At 41.3% G+C, this 18,583-nt stretch overlaps 3 protein-coding genes and 1 long non-coding RNA gene across 7 annotated transcripts; 1 reads left to right on the top strand and 3 right to left on the bottom strand.

Moving 5' to 3' along the window:
* Positions 1-8: 8 nt before the first annotated feature.
* LOC119033232 lies at positions 9-17,809 on the top strand. Its single transcript, XR_005079202.1, has 3 exons — positions 9-110; positions 363-433; positions 16,455-17,809. It is a non-coding gene; the product is annotated as an uncharacterized LOC119033232 (long non-coding RNA).
* npy4r (neuropeptide Y receptor Y4) lies at positions 1,044-7,653 on the bottom strand. Of its 2 annotated transcripts, none has more exons than XM_037123056.1 (2): positions 5,221-7,460; positions 1,044-3,729 (listed from the first exon to the last, which is right to left on the bottom strand). In XM_037123056.1, exon 2 carries the CDS (start codon positions 3,656-3,658, stop codon positions 2,306-2,308), a length of 1,353 nt encoding a protein of 450 aa, XP_036978951.1. In that variant the 5' UTR covers positions 3,659-3,729; positions 5,221-7,460; the 3' UTR covers positions 1,044-2,305. The 2 variants fall into 2 exon arrangements, with proteins under 2 accessions (XP_036978951.1, XP_036978950.1); XM_037123055.1 differs by lacking the exon at positions 5,221-7,460 and adding an exon at positions 7,486-7,653 and having other exon boundaries at positions 1,088-3,729.
* Positions 7,836-10,789, bottom strand: LOC119033230 (beta-microseminoprotein). Its single transcript, XM_037123060.1, has 4 exons — positions 10,741-10,789; positions 9,432-9,537; positions 9,055-9,157; positions 7,836-8,075 (listed from the first exon to the last, which is right to left on the bottom strand). The coding sequence occupies exons 1-4, from the start codon at positions 10,741-10,743 to the stop codon at positions 7,955-7,957; spliced, it is 333 nt and encodes a 110-aa protein (XP_036978955.1). The 5' UTR covers positions 10,744-10,789; the 3' UTR covers positions 7,836-7,954.
* LOC119033226 (sphingomyelin synthase-related protein 1-like) lies at positions 10,963-18,544 on the bottom strand. Of its 3 annotated transcripts, none has more exons than XM_037123052.1 (7): positions 18,319-18,429; positions 17,819-17,998; positions 14,435-15,052; positions 14,230-14,325; positions 13,954-14,071; positions 13,406-13,556; positions 10,963-12,756 (listed from the first exon to the last, which is right to left on the bottom strand). In XM_037123052.1, the coding sequence occupies exons 3-7, from the start codon at positions 15,046-15,048 to the stop codon at positions 12,452-12,454; spliced, it is 1,284 nt and encodes a 427-aa protein (XP_036978947.1). In that variant the 5' UTR covers positions 15,049-15,052; positions 17,819-17,998; positions 18,319-18,429; the 3' UTR covers positions 10,963-12,451. The 3 variants fall into 3 exon arrangements, with proteins under 3 accessions (XP_036978947.1, XP_036978948.1, XP_036978946.1); XM_037123053.1 differs by having other exon boundaries at positions 17,819-18,015; positions 18,319-18,408; XM_037123051.1 differs by lacking the exon at positions 17,819-17,998 and having other exon boundaries at positions 18,319-18,544.
* Between the last annotated feature and the right edge of the window lie 39 nt (positions 18,545-18,583).

Here is an 18,583-nt window from a genome sequence, read left to right as displayed (position 1 = left end):
CTCCAAACCAGAAACGCAACAAGGGAACGTGGCACCGTCCCTTCGAAGGTCCCTAATAAGTTTGCATCAATTTAAAGTATCCTGTCTGCGAGTGAATTTATCTTTCGGAGGTATAATATGTCTCTTCTTTGCAGAACAGCACGTAACCCTTCAAAAATAAGTCTTAATTTACAGAAAATGTCATGTAAATCTAGCTCATTATAGGCCAAACGTCAAATAAAAAATGTAAATGATTGACAAATAAAAGGCTTTTGTGATGTGTGTTGGATTCTGGCCGAATGAGAGATGGTGTGTAGCCTTCTTTAAGTCTGCATTATTTGGTATTTAAACCAAATGTTAAACAGATTAAAATGTCTTCCCAGGCCTCAAGTATACGCAGCTGTCAGGACTGAACTTGAACTTACTCAACATGGGACCATGCTGACAGATCAAGGTGACCTTTCAACAGTGGAATGTTTTAAAAACTCCAAGTTATCAACTGAACACAGCCTGTTGTTCACTGGAAACATATTTAAAACGTATGTTTTCTTCCTACTTCTTCAGATATCCCATTTTCATTATAGACAGAGACTGCCTGAGATGAGTAAAGCCATGTCCTACTCAATATGTAATATATATTTGGCAGTCTTTGCAAATTTGATTTGACAAACTTCATATAGTCTCAAGCATTTATAGATTCTAATTTGTCTCACTTTCTGGGTTTTTTTTTCACGTTTCAAAGGGTCTTATAATGTCTGATACAAAAAATAGAATAAGGCATTTTAGGAAGCAGTCTAAAAACAAATCAAGCTTGTCTTGGTACTAGTTTGATTAGCCTGTCTAGTTTGTCTTCATTGGCCTTTGGTCTCACACAGACAGTAGTGGGCAAACAACGTGTTTACAGTTCTTCACTGTCTTGGATGATATTTGAGAACCTGTTGAATCGCCATAGCCATCCCTCCCTGTGCCAGGCTTCCAGACTAACACATTTGAATATACATTTGAATATCCATAAAAGCCATGTGTAAACACAATTTATGTTATCTATGTATTTATTAAACTTGTCCAAAGCAAATTTAAAAATTAACAGTGTAATAAACTATCATTGGTACTATTCACATTAATCACAAAACAAAATACACCTTGCGATTTTCTCTCACACACCGATTTCACAGCACAAATTCCATCAATACAAAAGAGGTAACATAAAAATGTAAGAAATACACCAAATGCACAACATTTATATTTTTTTTTAAAAAAAGGTAAAACATGTCTGTCTAGTTTATCACAAAATGCACCTTTGTTACTTTTTGGTACAACATACAGTACAGTTCTATCACAAACTAAATGAAAGACCCACATGTGGGAAAGTCTTTTAGTAGTTCGCTGGTCCACCACAAGCCTGAAAAAAAGCATCAACACCTTTATTCTGAAAGATATTCCTCCAGTTGATCTGTCAGGAATAAACCCTGCCCAGTGCCCACTGCCAAATATGAAGGCATCTGCATTTGTTCGGTTTCTGCAGTGGTTTTTTCAATGTCACAATATGCAGCTTGTATTGAGAGTATGGCTTAAGTACTTTGTATAAAATATTTGGAAAAAAACATTTAGCTTTGTGTTAAATTTTCAGCAACATTTTCTGGCAGCATCTCTTTAAGCCTCGGTTTAATTGACATCCATAAGGGCACTGTCAGTGTAAAATGGTAAAATATGTTAATTTCTTGTATACTTGCTGCATGAAGGCAGTATTTGTAGTGCAGGGCTATTCAACTGGCAGTCCATTTAACAACCTAACTCTGGCCCAATTTATTAGTAGGCTAATTGGCCAATGGGTTAGTTATGTCTGTTGCCAAGCAAATATATACTCTTATTTCATTAAAAAGCTTTAACCCAGGCTGTTTATGCAAGAGGAATTTGGGAGAGTTAAACTGACAACCTACTTCTAAGGTAAAATACATATATAGCTATCTCTTTACAGGCCCCTTGGCACTTCACTTGTTTTGACTTTCTAGAAAATAGCTGAATAGGCCCGCTGTAATGGAGAGTATATTACATGCTGTGTATGATTAGTATGAAGTATCTAATTGGGACAGCAACATAATTAGTGTAAAATGACACATTATTTTCTTTCTTCTGTCTTTTGAAACTTTTTTTTTAACATGAACACACTCTTTTAATATCTCAAAGCTACTTCAGAATAAAGATAAACCAACATTGTACTTCATGCTTTACTTTAAACTGTTGTACAGCCATAAACGGAGGGAAGTCCTCCACCTGTGCAACTTCACAGTATGTGATGACGTCAGTTTGACCTCTCACAGCAGAGTCAGACAGAGTTGCTCCTGCAGTTGAGAGGCGCTGAGGTGCGGGACACTTCCATGTGCACGGTGGACATGGGGAAATGCTCACACTCTTCCTCGACTGGGCTGCAGCGGCAGTACAGGAGCACCTCTCTCACCTCTTGCCGGAAGTTGGAGTTGAGGAAGCCGTAGATGATGGGGTTGATGCAGGTGGATGACATGGCCAGCAGGTGGCAGAGGGAGAACAGCAGGTTGTGGTGGCAGATGGGCAGAGCCTCCTGGTTCCAGTCTGACACCACGTTGAAGATGGTGAGCGGCAGCCAGCAGAGAGCAAAGGCCGTGATGAGGGCGACGAGCATGATGTTGATGCGGCGGCTGTGGGTCATGCGCTGACTCTCGGGGGTCCTGCTGCGGTCCAGCATTTCTTTGCGGTGGCGAAGGCGGACAAAAACTCGAACGTAACAGAGCAGGACCAACGTCAGTGGGCCGCAGTACTGGAAGAGCAGGAGCCACGTGGTGTACGCGAGCCTGTGCTGCTGGGATGGCCAGTGCTCCAGACAGGCCTCCATGTGTGGAGAGGCGGGGTTGTAAGAAAAGAGGTTGCGGGGTGTATTTGGCAGCAGAGATGAGTTTTTTAATGTGTAGGAGACAGGTTGAGGTGGAGATGCATTGAGAGAGGCCTGAGGAGAAGCTTGGTGGTAGAGTGGAGTGGGCAGGATGGGCATTACATTAGTATAGGGCTCATTTGTGAGGAGCTGAAAGGCTAAGAAAGGTGAGGAGGTGAAGCAGGCCAGAATCCAAATGAGAACAAGTGCGCTGTAGGCCTGAGGAATGCTCGGTTTCCACCCAGATGGATTGATGATGAGCTGATGTCTTTCCAGAGCAATGAACACCAGCGACAGCACAGACACGGTCACAGACATACACTGGATGAATGGCACCAGGCGGCACAACAGCGACCCGAACACCCAGTGGTCCATTAGCGTGTATATGACGGTGAAGGGGAGGCAGAAGACACACACGAGGATGTCAGAGAATGACAGGTTGCAGATGAAAATGCTGGTGACATTGACTTTTTCTCTGCGACGGGCAATGATGCAGATAAGGCCGATGTTCCCCAGCAGCCCCAGCAACATCGTAATGCTGTACCACACTACAAGGAATCCCGTGAGGACAGGAGACATATGGCATTGATCATTGTGCCCCAGAACAGCGAGGTCTGACAGGAGCTGGGTCTCATTCCCCAGCCACTCCTGCACAGACTCATGGCCGGTTCTTCCCTCTTCCAACGTCAGAGAATGTGTAGAGGAGCTGTTGAAGGGCAGCGGCTGAGCTGTCGTCGAAGGAGAAGACTGGCTCGCGTTGCCACTTAAGGACATCTCACCAGGACTTGAGTGTCAGCAGCCCCCAGCGTCAAAGTGTCCATCCCCAGCCCTCTGAAGACATGCATCTGAGACAAAGAGAGAGAAAAATTATCCACTTGCAAGACAGTTGGTTTTCTAGATGGAATGATCAGTTGAAGGAGAAGTCATCTTGTTGTTCTGAGAGAAGGGTGCAGGAAAGTGGATCCTGTGGCTGAGGAGGAATGATGGGGAGGTGAGATGCTATGTGTGAAGATTTTTTTTCTATTTAAGTCGCTGTGAGATGGAGTTCAAGAAAGCGTTGTCATTACAAGATGCCCTTATGTTCTATTCTCAGCCGTGCTAGTGGCATGGCTTTTGTGCAGCAATGTCAGTCTATCTGTCAACTGGTCAGTTCGCCACTTTGGTTCAGACTGAACCATCTGAAAAGGTGTCACATGGATGGATTGCCATGAGCTCTGATTTAGACATTCATGTCCCCCTAGGGATGAGTGGCAATGGCTTCTCCTTTAATGTCATCATGAGGTCAACATTTTGATTAATTTATTGTTTGACCACCTGGTTCATAACCAAAATACCTACAAAACTAATGATTGCCATCATCAGCCTCGACTGCACTTTGTGCAAATTAAAAAAACGGTACCATGCAAAACTAGATGATGGTGAACAAGGTACATCACCTACATCACCATGTTAGCATTGTCATTGGGAGCATGTTAGCATGCAGATGTTAGCTGACAGTCATTATCTACTCACACCCATGTTAAGGTGAAGTTTTGTCGTCCACAAAACATTTTAGAGCTTTACAGAAAAAAAGTGGAGCAGACTTATTTAAGAGAAAAATTAATTAATGAATTAAATATGAAGCAAAAAATTAAAACAGCATGGCTCCATATGGCTCGTATTCCAAATCTGACAGTGCCCTAAAAATCCCAAATTAATTTGAAAAGCTGTTATTTACACCTTGTTTAATGGGGAACTTGTCAACGTAGCTGCTAAGCTCAGCGCACCTTTTCTGAAGTAGGTACAAACAACATCTTTAAACAACTTCTTGGATTATGCCGGACAAGCAATGGATCCATTTAATGTTTGAGGGAAGGCTGCAACTCTGTTTTGCTGTAAAGCTCCAGAAAGGTAAACACCTTTTTTCATTTTTAACTGCGACAGCTATGGCTGGAGGCAGTATGTTTCAGTCGTCCATTCGTCTGTCCCATTCTTGTCAATGTGATATCTCTGTGCCTTAGGTGAATTTCTCCCAGCATACGTCGACATTAGCGTAACTCTCATTAGAATTTGGTGCTCAATGGCCAGAAAATTGATTGATGAATGGCCATGATTCACGAATTATCATGCAAATTATGAAAGTCATTTCACACACATTCAACAGGATAATGATGAAGCAATTACATTTTATATCCTTAAGATCAAAGGTCCGCTTCACTATGACGTCATAATTTTCAGCAAAAGCACTTTTACTGGCGATTACTCACGGCCATCACTCAAGAACAGAAGGGGAGATTGTGACCGTATTTCACACGGGTTCGGATATTGAACTGCCGACACTAATCTTGGCTGCCTACCTTGAAACTGGTGATTGAGCGTGTCGATTCTCTGTGCTGCCGGGCTGAGGATGTGTGTGAAGCATCAACATTTAACCGTTTGTAGCCATTTCTTGAGCTGTCTTCGGATTCATTGCCTAGGCAGGTGAATACATTTAAGGTAATTTGACTTGGTTCTTTGTTTCTCTAATACAAGCATATTGATTTTGCTGATATTGATCTTCAGGGGACTGCACCATGTGACGAGTTCAGTTCTCTGTGTAAAAATAGTCTCTCAGTGAAAACAGCATGTTTCTCATTGGAATCTAGCATGTCAACATAGTGATCATTTCCATTTCGTCCAGAACGACACTTAATACATTTGGTTCCTTTGAAGATTTACTACGTACATTGTATGTGTCTGGGCAGGCTTGGGTGTAAACTGCAGCTTGACTCATGCAATACTACAGTTGCACTGAATAGCATCATCTCTTCTTGGTCTTTTACCCTTTTCTCATCTTCTTTACCCATCTGAAGCAGTCACACTTGTCAGTTCTCCTCCCTCACATGAATCCTCCAGTCAGGTTTCAAGACTGAACATAATGGCTTAATGACAATAAAATTACCATGCATACAATTGAGCAGACATTCATCTGTTTTGCACACACACAATAACCAACGTAGTACGTCAGAGTGAAAGGGCACGACATTGTCAGAATCCTAAAAATGGATTCCAGCTCTCTCCCCTGAAACCTCTGCCATGTGCTGTGAAAACCAGCAAAGGAAATGAGCCTGTCATTTTTCATTAAAGGCACGCACGCTGAGCTATCAGTCACTTCACACTGCATCATTACTAACCAACTCTGTCAGTGTGTTGACTGAGCTGCAGGCAGGGTGGCACAGCATTGATCATGCTTTGTTCAGGGAGGAAAGACAAGTGTAGTGTTACCAGCAAGCAGATGTAACAAACAGCTGTAACGGATGGTGGAGGCATAAACACAAGGGGGGGAAATGCCCCATTAAGAGGTAAATCTGAACTTGTCATGTTACAGTGATCTGATGCTGCACGTCCAGAGAGTTGGCATCGTGATTGTCCCCATCTTGAGCAAAATTTCCTGCAGGATTAGGGACACTGTGACCTGGCACCGTTCTGTCCATCATATTCTTCTTTTCTGCCTCAGTGAAGTGTCCTCCATCTCGGTCAAAAATACTGTTCTCTGACAGGGAAAATGAGAGAGTGGCGGGAGGTCATTTTCCACGGATCGGATTCACCTTGAGTCTCTTTATTGTGTTTTTCTGAGAGCAGGTGTACTGCGCAATAATGGATCGTCATGTATAAACCTTATAATGCATTGCACTGCCTCTCAGGAGTCTCCTATATATTAAATATGTCGTCACACTGCAAGAAGATTTCACATATTTCTAATCTGCCAGAGATTCTCTTTGGAAACTTAATGAGTCTGATGAGAGTTTTAGATTTTAAGAAATAAGCAGTTCTTGAGGGCGGGATTTTAAGTGCTTTTAAGCCTGTAATGACACACACTGTTGTACAGACGTGTGCTAGATAGAAGCTAAGCATCCATATTCCGTTATGTGCAGATTAGCTTGAGTATATTTAAAAATTATAGTGTTCCTTTTTCCCCCTCTCATGACATTTTTATAAAAAAAAATAAAACCCTATTTTTACTACAGCTTTACACCAGACCGCTAAATATTATTCCACCCACCCTGGAATCTGCCATTCTAAATCAATTTTGTGAAGAAGAAAAAAACAAAACAACAAATAAACAAACAACAAACAGTATTTCTGCAAGCTCAGTCAGTGGCCCTATTCAGAAACAATTCTCCTCTCTCCCCCCGCCTGCATGAGGGGGAGCAAGATAACAGGCAGCAGGCACTGTAGTGTGCTCGACCTGAGATGATTATCCGAGCCTCATTATTCTCTGCTGGGGGTGTCAAGGATTGTGGATGACACCTCCCAAGACATCATTATTTCAGATACCACATTTCCACACGTTAGATGAAACAATAAGAGAAATCAGCCAAATATTTTTCCTTGTTTTTCTGTTTTCCCCCAATTTTTTGGCTAAAATTGGATGAATGTCCTCAGACATGCCTCCTGTGGACTGCTATTTTTTTGAATGCATCACGCAGAAACACTTGCAATTGTAGAGATGGCACACCTGCGTATCTGCCAGGCTACAGGCTGACAGTGAAGGAACAACAGTGTACATTTCAAAGATTTACAAACATCACTGCTGTACACAATAGATCGCTGTTGTGTGTGGAAAAAAATAAATCACTCACGTGGTGGGTTGGATGGGTACGGTGTCTCAGTGATGCCGAGACGGGAGAGAAGGCGATGCTCCGGACAGGTGTGAATCCACAGAGACGAGAGTTGGAAAAGGAGCTGAACATCACAACAAGGAGAACGTTTCTGACAGAGACAGCCCCCGTGTTACTGGGCTGCTCGAGCCCTCTGAGCACTGAGCTCTGCTGTCACACAGTGGTGCATTTATTCAATTACATCCTGAAAGTGACACCTGCTGAATGTGCTGTTACAGACATAAGACACTCAGAGAGGGCAGGCATGTTTTTATTGTCAGAGACGCTTAACACAGGACAAGTGAGACATATAACAATGGTGATCAGTCTTTGTTTATTGGTAATTTACTGTATGTACACACCACTGACGAGTAGGTCAAATGGGAAACATATAGAAGACCTATTGCCAGTCTAGACTCCAGTTGTCGCTGACGTGTCGAGGTTAGTGTATTTAAGTGGGGATACAATGTTTTGTCTTGTCTGACTTCAACACCAGCTTGGCAGTGCAGGCCTGCTTATTTACAACCAGCTCACACTCCTCAGGGATGTATACTTCAGCTACCCCAGGTAACCTGGGAGCCAAAAAGACAGAATATTAATCCAAGATTAATAAAGGAGATATAAAATGGTCTTCACAAAATGATCTTTCCACAGATTAGGGATGGGACAAGAATAATTAAGGATGGGAGAAGGGTCAGAAGGGGGAGGATATTGCAATTTTTCTCGTAGCTAAGAAGATGAAGAAGGGTAGCCTTTGTTTTGTTGGAGGGCTGGAGGGTGTTTTATTATCAAAAGTATATTATATTTCAGACTTCCTGAAAAGAGATGGGCCATCATGTGACCCTTCCCCTGCAGAAGAAATATGATCAGTTCATTAGTACACTTATGTTCTTCAATACACTCTGATCTGACCACACATACTGTAAATTCTTGTTGTAAATTTGAAAAAAATAAATGTTTATACACTGAATTTGTGCTTCAAACAAAATTCCGCTGAGAATGAATAACTTACGTGGTGTGAGGGAACACACCAGCATTTATTTGAGTGTATAGGTTTTATGATGCTGCAAAAAATAAAAAAATAAATAAAGAATAACTTTTTAAAAATATATATAATACCATTAAATGCTTGAATTCGATGCTGGATATCACATTAAAAAGAAAAGTTGGCATTTCTTAATTTATAAAATGTCACATAATTTGATGTTTACATTTGCTTCTGTATTTATTCGCCTTTGCATCAATTCCCTTATTTATTTACTTTCCCATTTAATATATTTGTTTTAGCAAATAATTACATATATAATATATAATAATAATGACTTTTCCATCAGTGTGCAACGGTTGACCGCACATAATTGAGTCATCTTTTTATTTCTTTAATTATTTGTGATTTTGGCAGCTTCAGACCTTTATAAAGGGGAGAGTCCAAATAAAACATTATGATGTTTTTTTTTTAAAAAGACTGCAGCACAAGTCTCACAGTCCCTCAGAGAAAGATTGAGCAAAACATTTTAATGTAATAAACCAAAGCATGAAGTGAAATCTTACTGGTTGCAGCAGCTCATGCCGTTCGTCGAACAAGAGCACGATATGCAGTCTCTCGTCCAGTCAGCGCCAAAAGCATGCTGCTGTCCATCCTCATCCACACACCCTGTGAATGAGCAAAACCACGAGAGCCATTGACCCTTTTTTATCAAGCCAAATTTGGGGCAGTTACCAACTGTGTGAGTGTGTCAATGTGTGCATAAAGGTGTGGTTTTGAGATTTTGAGTCAGCTGGCAGGCGGACAGATAACACACACCAGCTGGGTGTGAGTGTAGTAAATGATCAAATGCTGATTTGTACAACTTGTGACAAGCATAGCAGAGAAAGCGTTCCACTCCACCGCCTGCCGCTATGCTGCTTTTCTGATCATGCAGACTCACCTGTGGGAGGGTTTTTCAAATCTTTGATCACTAACTCCTTAAAGAAGCAGTCAGAGTGACACTGCACAACCAGTGCCAACAGGCAAACAAACACAGGGAGGGAAGCCTGAAAGAGTAGATAACAGACATTTGTAAACCAACCACCAACTTTACCTAAAGCATTATTCTAAAGGACAAATTCGCCTAAAAATGTTTTTTTCGTCTATCTACACAATCCCGTGCCAATCGAAAGTCAGGTGAAGTTTTGTAGTCCACAGAACATTTCTGGAGCTTCAGAGGAAAAATGCGTTCCAGCATTCTCCTAAACAACTGAAGAGGGGAACCAAACATGAAAAACATAAAATGGCTCCACACAGCTTGTCCAAGTCTCCAGAAGCACAGCAATCTCAAATTAGTTTTAAAAGATGCTATTTACACTGTTTTTAAAGTAAAAAAATCTTCACTGTAGCTGCTGAGCTATCAGCTGTCAATCAATTCGAGATCTCAGGGTTTCTGGAGACTTGGTTTACACTGGACAGCCTTTTTGTAGCCTTTTTTTGCAGTTGTTTTTGTGCACTTTAAAAGCAAGTCTCCATCTACTTCAGTAGTTCAGGAGTGAAACCGTAAAAACTGCAAAACTCCAGAACTGTTTTGCGGACGACTGTCATTAGCATGAGTGTGAGTAGAATGTAATTTTTGGGTGAACATGTCCTTTAAGACCTCCAATCCATTGAGAGGAAGTGAGCAGATTTATTCATGCCTTTGTTGTCTCATAATGGTCACAGAAACAACAGGCAATCCTTTCATAAATCCTTTTTGAGACTAAAAACAACCAAAGCAAGATTTTTTTTTTCACTTGTCTTTACTTTTTTTTTTTGTCAGCAGGTTCTAGCATCGTAACTCTGCATATATGCCATTATTATACAAAATAGGACTTTGATGAGTTTTATTTATTTAATCTACAAAACACTGAATAAGGACTCACAGTTTGCATTGAGTAAGAGAGGCTTGACTAGTCCATCCTAGGTATCACTGCTCACATTATGTACAACTTGGTTTGACTTACTGATTGATTGTTACCAGTTACCTCCATCAACCACTATAAATGATAATGAAATCAATGATAACATAAGGAATGGTGCAGTCAGACAAAATGGAACCTTATAATTTGAATGTGATTGTAAATCTAAACTTTGCACCCCAATTTTAGTTACATGTTTAGTTACATGACAGAGGTAACTAAACCTATATAGTATTTTTTATATTAAAATCATTTCAGCTACAATTTAAGGCCCAAGTTTACAAAAAGAAATCCATGTAAAGTACATACCATCTTCAGATGTGACCCAGTCAACGAGATGCTGATGTGTGAGAGCGCTCTCAAACGAGGACTTTATATTAAGGTGTGCACCCCCCTGCAAAACTTGACTCATATTTGAAGAGCGACATGGCTGTTATCAGGTGTTTGTTTTCAAGGTGGGGAGGAGCAGCTGGGGTTTGGAATAAACGGATATCAAATATTAGACACACCTAGCACAACTCACAAAAAAGCTGTATTTATAATCCGCTTTATTCAACATATGCAAAAAGGAACACATTAGTGAAAAAGCAGCTGAGGAAACAGTCATCAGAAATATAAAAACTGTTTTCTTTCCTGTAAACTTTTACTGCTGAGAAAAGGCAGAGATGGATTACTTGCATTGCAAATAAAGCAACAAATTGTAAACAATTATTAAACAGATAATGTGTGGATCAACAATTACATGGTAAACAATGTTGAGACTTTGTTATCCAGCTGTTTTTCAACAGCTGTAATCAGCAAAAGTCATTATTTGTACTGTGCAACAGAGGCTTTAAAAATCGAGCTCCACATAATAATTAACATCATTAAAAAAAAATACATAACACAGTATCAAATTAGGATAAAGACATATTGAAAGTAGAATTGAACATCACAATAAATGTTCAAATATTTGGTTGAGTTTGACTTTGAACGTAGGAAGCTTAACAATCCCAGTGGTGACGCTACCAAGTACAACAAAGCAGCAGTGTTGTTTTTATAAACTGTAAATGGGAAGGAAATTAAAAAAAAAAAAAAAAAAAAAAAAAAAGTGAGCAGAGAGTAGAGAACAGGAAGTGTTGCACATCAAAACAAACGGTTGCTCCTTTGGTAGTAGTTACCAAGCAGGTGTCAGAGCTCTCCGCAGCACGACGACTTGTGAACCGTCACCAGAACCACTCTCAAGAAGAGACACCCGCATTAAATGCTGTCAATCCAAACCCTAAGTGAGCCATAAACATCCCTGAAAAGGAACAAGAATGAAAATAGTGATAACTGAAAAGGCAAAAATACATCAGCCCCCCCCAACAACATGTCTTTGGCACCATGAAATACAATTTCAAATATATATATATATATTCAACAAAATAAACTTATTTCCTTTCTTTTAAGAGTTAGATGAGTAGATCGATGTCACCCTCTGCTTGTACCTCACTAATCTGTGCAAATTACATTTTTACGAATACCGTGTGAGGGGTCACGGAAAGTTGTGTGCCCAACTATTTCTTGGGAGCAGACCACCTACAGTCCTGTTGTCATTTGTACACTCTAGTTTTAGTACAGAATAAACAAATGTTTACTACTGAGCTTTAGAGGAACTATTACAGTAAGTAGATTTTCTTCAAACCTTAAAACATGCCAGCTGTTTCCCCCTTTTTCTGGTCTCCAAGCTAAGCTACACTAAGCTAACCAGCTCCTGGCGTTAGCATCATATTTAAATTGACAGAAAAGACAGTGTAAGTATCAATCTTCTCATTTGCTTTTCCCCACATTTCCCAAAAATGTCAAAACTATTCCTTAAAAACACAAGATCAGGTGTAAAAATAAAGACAATCCAATCATAAAAATGAGGGGTAAATCTCCCATGTAATACATTTACCACCCAAAGATGAGAAACAGCATTTCAAATAAAAAATGTATCCATCAGGCTTTAATATTTCAGTCTGTGCACAACGCAGCTGCTGATCTTTGAGGGGATCCTCTATCCAATCAGAGTTTTCATGAAGGCAGGTTTGTTGAAGGGCCAGTGGTACTGGTTGGGGACAGGTCCGTTGACATTGCACTCAAAGAAGGAGAACATGGGGAACCAAATGCGTGCCCTCCGGCTGTGCTGGTAGGCGCGGGTGTTGGCTAAGGTGTGGTAGTAGAGGAAGAGGCGGGTGGTGATGTAAAAGGCGATGAACACATCGATGGAGTAGTGCTCGTGAGCCGCCAGAATGAAGAAAATCCCAAACAGGTTTAAGACCCAGGAGATGGTGTGGATTAGATTCCAGGTTCGCGGAGTGTCTGCAATTGAAAGGAATAATTAACGGATCTGGTGATACTTGATGATTTTCATATTGTCAGCATGTTACATTTAATGTTTAACATGTTTATGTTAAATCAATACTATCTGCGCCACCCTGCATTAATCTGAAGATGAAAGTAGTCCCCAACTAAAGTTCTATTTATTTCAGTTTGAGTAGTGTTTGCTAAAAATGACAGTGCCCAGTGTATCCAAAGTCTGATAAAGGTTAATCCTCTGTGCTACAGTGCTCCGCTCTCTCCCGTAAACCACAAAAAACACATCAGCGAGCTGCACTGTGTCGCACTGGGTGACAGTCTCCATCATCACGATGAACATGGGCATTGTGGAGTAATTGTCACATCTAATTACACAGTCCTGCGGCAGTAAATAATCCTCAGAACACAAAAAATGTATTAATCCGCAACCGAAAATAGTCCCCAACAAATGCAGTATTAATTCATTGCATTTGCTTAAAACTACAGTGCCCAGCTGTTTAAGGAAATTAATGAGCATTTTGTGAAGTTCAAACTAAACACATGTTGCCACTTTTTAAAAATGAAACAGGTGGGACCAAGACTGAGAGCTGTCACACATACTCTAAAGTCAAACAGTCTTTAGCTGAAGGCAAGCAATTGTGTTAATACTCACATTCAGTCACGAAAAAGTTGAGCATGGTGATGACCACAGTGTGTCCACTGAACATGTAGTCTCCACACGTTTGGACACCTGTCAGAGTCATCCCAAATCCACTCCAGATCGCCAGCGCCCTCTGTATCTTTCCAAAAGTATCACCGTAGGTCTGGGGAACAAAAGACGCCAGTTGTCAGTCTTATTATGAATCAAATCAGTTTGTTGGTTCGTCAGCAGGATTACACAAAAGCTACTTAAAAGATTTCATGGGAACTTGGATGAAAACTTGGTGTTTTTTCCCCACATTTTTAGTCACTTCTCATAATGCATTGATCTTGATGGAAACAATGAGGCGTATCTAGGTGGCTGATATCTATGAGCGAGTACAAAAGGGGACTGTTGGGCGTTGGCAGAGGTTTGCGCTCTGCTCTCTTCTACTTATCACTGAGGAAATACTGGGTCAAGAACAAACTGAAACGCTGCCAAAAGCAACAAGTGGCCACGCCAGACCTAAAAACGTCAAAAACCATATCTGATCTGATTATTATATCGTGTGTGCTTCCCACCTTACTGGCACACTTTAGGTGCTGGCCAGGCACAGAGAGCGAGGTGACGAACATGGTGCAACACCGAAGCAGAAACACAGTTCCCATTAAAGAACACAGCCGCCTGAAGAGAATGGACCTGGAACAGACAAACAGCACTTCGTGACCTACATGCGCTTAGAGCACAATATGCTCGCATACATTTGCATTACAAATGTGTCGGATCTTAGCGGTGATGTGTTCCATTTGCACATTTTACTCTGACAGAATTGATTGAAGGGCGTAACTGTGAGCTACCTGTGTTTGTGAAGGAGCAGGATCAACAGAAACATGTAACACAGGATGACACCACAGGCTTCAGCCATGGCAAAAGCCCAAGGGATTCTGGGAACACTGTCAGAGTACAAAAACAAGTGTATCAGTGTGTAGATTAGATATGAGCCAAACGGGAATGTGTACATGAACTCTGGAGCTAGGGCTGTGGCTCAACAAGCACTTATACCTGTCCAGAAATATGTCAGGCAGCGGTGGGTATGTCCTCGTGTCCGGGACTCGCTCGTGTACGATGACCATGACAAAAGACGTGAATCCAAACACAAAAAAGACATAAAAGGAGCTGATGACCGTCTTCCACACCTCTGGGTCCAATCTGCCAGCCAGGTGCTGCCTGCACCTCCCGTTAGAGTGTGTATGACACAGCGTCCCACCTGAGCTGTACCCAGATCTATCACCGTTCCTCAACCGCAGCTCAGTCCCGTTACAAGCGCGCTCTCCTCCGTTATATCGCCTATCAGCTCCATCGCAGCTCCACTCATTGCCCAGTGAGAGCCCAGCATGGAGACTGTCTGTAGGCCGGAGACCCAGCTCCTCCAGCTGGGCCTGGTTCTGTCTCTGGAGCCGGCGGAGGGAAATGGTTAGCCTCTTGATGTCTCCCAGCACAGTGAGGCCCAGCGGAGGCCCACGCAGGTCGGCCTCAGTCAGAGCCAGCAGGCTGAGGCCGTCCAGGCGGTGCTGGGTGCACAATAACTCCACATACTCCCCGAAACCTTCTTCCTGCAGCCACTGGGCCACCTGCTTACAGCTCCAGGAACTCACCCTGTCCTCTGACAGCGCCATGTCCCTGCACAAACAGGCATACACAGTGTTAACACAAGGAGGGCTTGATTATAAATTTCTGAGGATTGAGTAGCACTTCTCACTCCACTGTGTGTTACCCTCTTGATTATCTCATTGTCTTTGTCCCTCTCAGTCCTGTATGGGTCCTATTGACCCAGTGACAGTACCACTCCATTTGCATGCTGTTGATTACATCCACTTTCCCTGCTGTTTAAATGAGCCAGGGCTGCGACACTTACTTTAATTATCAGCTAATCTGCTGAATATTCTCTCATGAATCATGATGCTGTTTGGTGGACTATGACAAATGTATAACCATCCAGCCCTTCTTGTAAACCTCATGTGATACATTCCCTCTTTTTTTATTTGTGTAGTTCCAGCGATCTATGTGTTTATTTGCATACAGGGCAGCGGAGTGAGATCTGATCACAAGTGGTCACTTCAGAACTCACTGCGTTTTACACTTCCCCGTCTTGAGGGGGTGCTGCTGGCCCCTCAGCACATATAGTTCCCATGTCTATGTACAGCAAAGATAATAATAATAATAATAATAATAATAATAATAATAATAATAATAATAATAATAATAATAATAATAATAATAATAATAATAATGCCAATGATTCATTTAATCCTTTTTCAAGCCAAGTCTCTTGCTCTCAAATGTGAGATTTTTCGATTTTTCTTCTTTAATCCATGACAGACTAAATATCACTATAGGCTACAAAACTGAAAACATCTCATAAGAATGTGGAAAACTGTGACATTTTTCTATGAATTCTTTCTCATTTTAAATTCTAAATGATGGATCGATATTGGAAATAACAGTTAAAGTCTTAAATCATACAAAACAGAATAAAACTGAAAGAATAAAGGGCTGAAATGATAAATTAATTATCAAAAGTGACTGGCTCGATGTTTCGCCACCTAAACATTAACTCACACATACATTGAAGGCTGGCTTGTGGCAGACTGTTACACTGTCTAATCAGGATGCAGGTCAGTGTGGAGGTAATCCCGGGCTTGTTTGTGCCTTTATTCATTGTGACCCGGCACAACACACTGCAGGCTACTTAGTGCAATTACATCACCTTTGTTCCGACCTGTGACTGTGCAGCAGAGCAGTGGCTTACAGTGTAAGTATACCCTGACACCATGCACTGACCCACATGAAGAAAGCTTATGTTTTCTGTTCCAAACCGTCTGTTTAACCTCACTGAGTGTGAGTGTGAGCATCCGCTGTGTTTCACAGGTGTCAGCTCATAACAAAAACAGTGAGTCATTAACCAACATCCAGCATTTGCCTAAAACCAGTAGAGTGAGGATTTTCCACAGACAGACTGATGAAACACTGATTCTTTGCTCTGTGCTGTGTCTCGTTTTCTATCCTTTGACCCTGTGATAAGCCAGCCGCAGTGCCACTTGCCATGTGCTCCCTCCTGCTCCAAAGGTCTGTGAGGATCAACCACCGCTTTACTACGATTATCTGCTGCATGTGAGCGATACGTGCTGACTGGACAACAGATACAGACTGAAATCGTCCCAAGTAAGCATCTTTCAGTTATCAGTAATACAGGAGACAACACTGAGGGCCTCAGAAAATGGAAATCATACACATTGGTTTGTACAAAAACTCTCAGGTCTGTAAAACCCGTCTCAACTTCCAAACGCCCAAGGTGATGCCATTAAACTGCATGTTGTGCCCCAAATCAACAGTCTAGATCCCCCAAATATTAATTTCATTTTCCTCACCATAGCTGAAAGAACAAGCTGATCAGTTGGTTAGATTTTAGACAATCAGACTATTTTGATCATTGATTATTCCCTTTTTGTTGTCTTTGTTGTCGTATATTATTATATACTTAAGATCTTTCACTTTTGGATACAGCAAGACCTTGGAAGACCTTTCTTGAAAGAGAGAATTGCAACATTATACACCTTTTTCTGACGTAAATTGTACAAATGTTACTCAATTAATAATAAAGGAAATAATCTTAATTGATCGATAATAAAAGTAATTGTTTGTTGCAGCCCTGATCCTCACATTTGACAAACTGGAACCATCAAATGTTTAGCATTGTTGCTAGAAGTTAGCAATTTCTCTCTCTATCTACGGATCAATAACCAATAAAGCCAAAGTACTGTAACATCTCTCCACATGAATCACATCTCTCTGTGTGTGTTAGCAGCAGAGTGAAAAAAAATATTTCCCAAAGGGACCAAATAAAGTTATTAAGACCAAAAATATCAGATGAAATTTTAATTTAATATCATTGTACGGTGTTAGATCTGGTATTCTATTCTCTAAGGTAGCATTAACGTTTTAACTTTATAGGATGGTTGTGATGTATCACATAAAAAAAGGAAATAATCATCAGTTTCAGCCCTAAGTGATATAAAACAGAGCACCTAATCTTTGCATTTTTTGGAGCTGAAACCACAAAAAGCGCGAGGAGTGCTCTAATGGTTATAAAACGGTAGTGCTGTCAGTCCCACAGCACTGCTCAGCACTCTTTGTCTTACAGTCACAACTAATAGGATACACAGTATGGATGCCAACATACTCTTTGAGAAATTAGCTTCGTCAGTGAGCTCAGGTCAGTGATAAAAGCTCGTCATGATCACCACATCAACTGAAGTTGAATGTATACCATCAATAATGCAGATCACATGGAGGCTGGCTGCCAGTGAGCCATCCATACAGAACAATAACAGCTAATCAGCTGATTGGTATTAAATATTTACATGTCCGAAGCCTGAAGTAACTCACCTGAGTGGCTGCTGCTCCGTTCCCCTCGCAGAGAAATCTGTTATTTTTAACTAGCCTCTAGATTTAACTGGCAACATCCTGCAGCTTCTCTGCCTGAGGCTTTACTTGGGGATTCATAAGTGCCATGTCAGCTTGTTTGGCTGGCTTACAGTGAGTCACATAGTGAGCAGTCGCACACAGCTGTGAGAGAGAAAGCCCTTCAGTGTGTGTGTGACAGAGAGAGAGAGAGAAACACACACACAATTTGACAAAGGGCTCATAGTCTGTCCACTAAACAGGGTCACAATGCAGCCACATTTCAGCCTGAGATCAACTCTGGGATGTTAAATCTGTTTTCCTGATAGGGTGGAAAAGTTTACACATCATTCTCTTCATGGTCAACAGGAAAGTAGACGGGTATGTGTTTTCAAAAGGAGGGCAAACAAAGTCACAGGAAGTACATTTAGTTGTTTTAAACTTACTTTAAAAGACTGTATCAGACAAATAGTAACTTTTCCTACCAGAAGTCCGGTGTCACTGAGCTGCCACAGGGTGTGGAGGTGCTGTCTGTCTGTGACTCAACTCGCAGGACTTCTCCACAGCCAACATGCTTCTGACAACTAGGCAACACCAAACAGGAAGGGACCATAATAAACAACACTGGTAAAGAAGAGCTCGCGGTCTCGTGCAAAGCCTGCCGCTTTAAGCACACTGACATCTGCTGGCTACATTCAGGAAACACCAGGATCTGATTACAGGTCAGGTTTCTATAGATCACCCCGCAAA

This window comes from Acanthopagrus latus, chromosome 15 (assembly GCF_904848185.1).
Source record: "Acanthopagrus latus isolate v.2019 chromosome 15, fAcaLat1.1, whole genome shotgun sequence".
NCBI lineage: Eukaryota > Metazoa > Chordata > Actinopteri > Spariformes > Sparidae > Acanthopagrus > Acanthopagrus latus.
This window is presented reverse-complemented; position numbering and strand designations above follow the sequence as displayed.

Coding starts and splice junctions, on each gene's coding strand:
- npy4r (XM_037123055.1), bottom strand. CDS start 3,658: ATGTCCTTAAGTGGCAACGCGAGCCAGTCTTCTCCTTCGACGACAGCT.
- LOC119033230 (XM_037123060.1), bottom strand. Junction 9,158..9,431: donor TTTGAAAAACCCTCCCACAG/GTGAGTCTGCAT, acceptor GCTCATTCACAG/GGTGTGTGGATGAGGATGGA. Junction 8,076..9,054: donor GGCATGAGCTGCTGCAACCA/GTAAGATTTCAC, acceptor TTTGGCTCCCAG/GTTACCTGGGGTAGCTGAAG.
- LOC119033226 (XM_037123051.1), bottom strand. CDS start 18,515: ATGTCAGTGTGCTTAAAGCGGCAGGCTTTGCACGAGACCGCGAGCTCT. Junction 15,053..18,318: donor TCAGTGACACCGGACTTCTG/GTAGGAAAAGTT, acceptor CTGTTTGTGCAG/GGACATGGCGCTGTCAGAGG. Junction 14,326..14,434: donor CCTGACATATTTCTGGACAG/GTATAAGTGCTT, acceptor GTACTCTGACAG/TGTTCCCAGAATCCCTTGGG.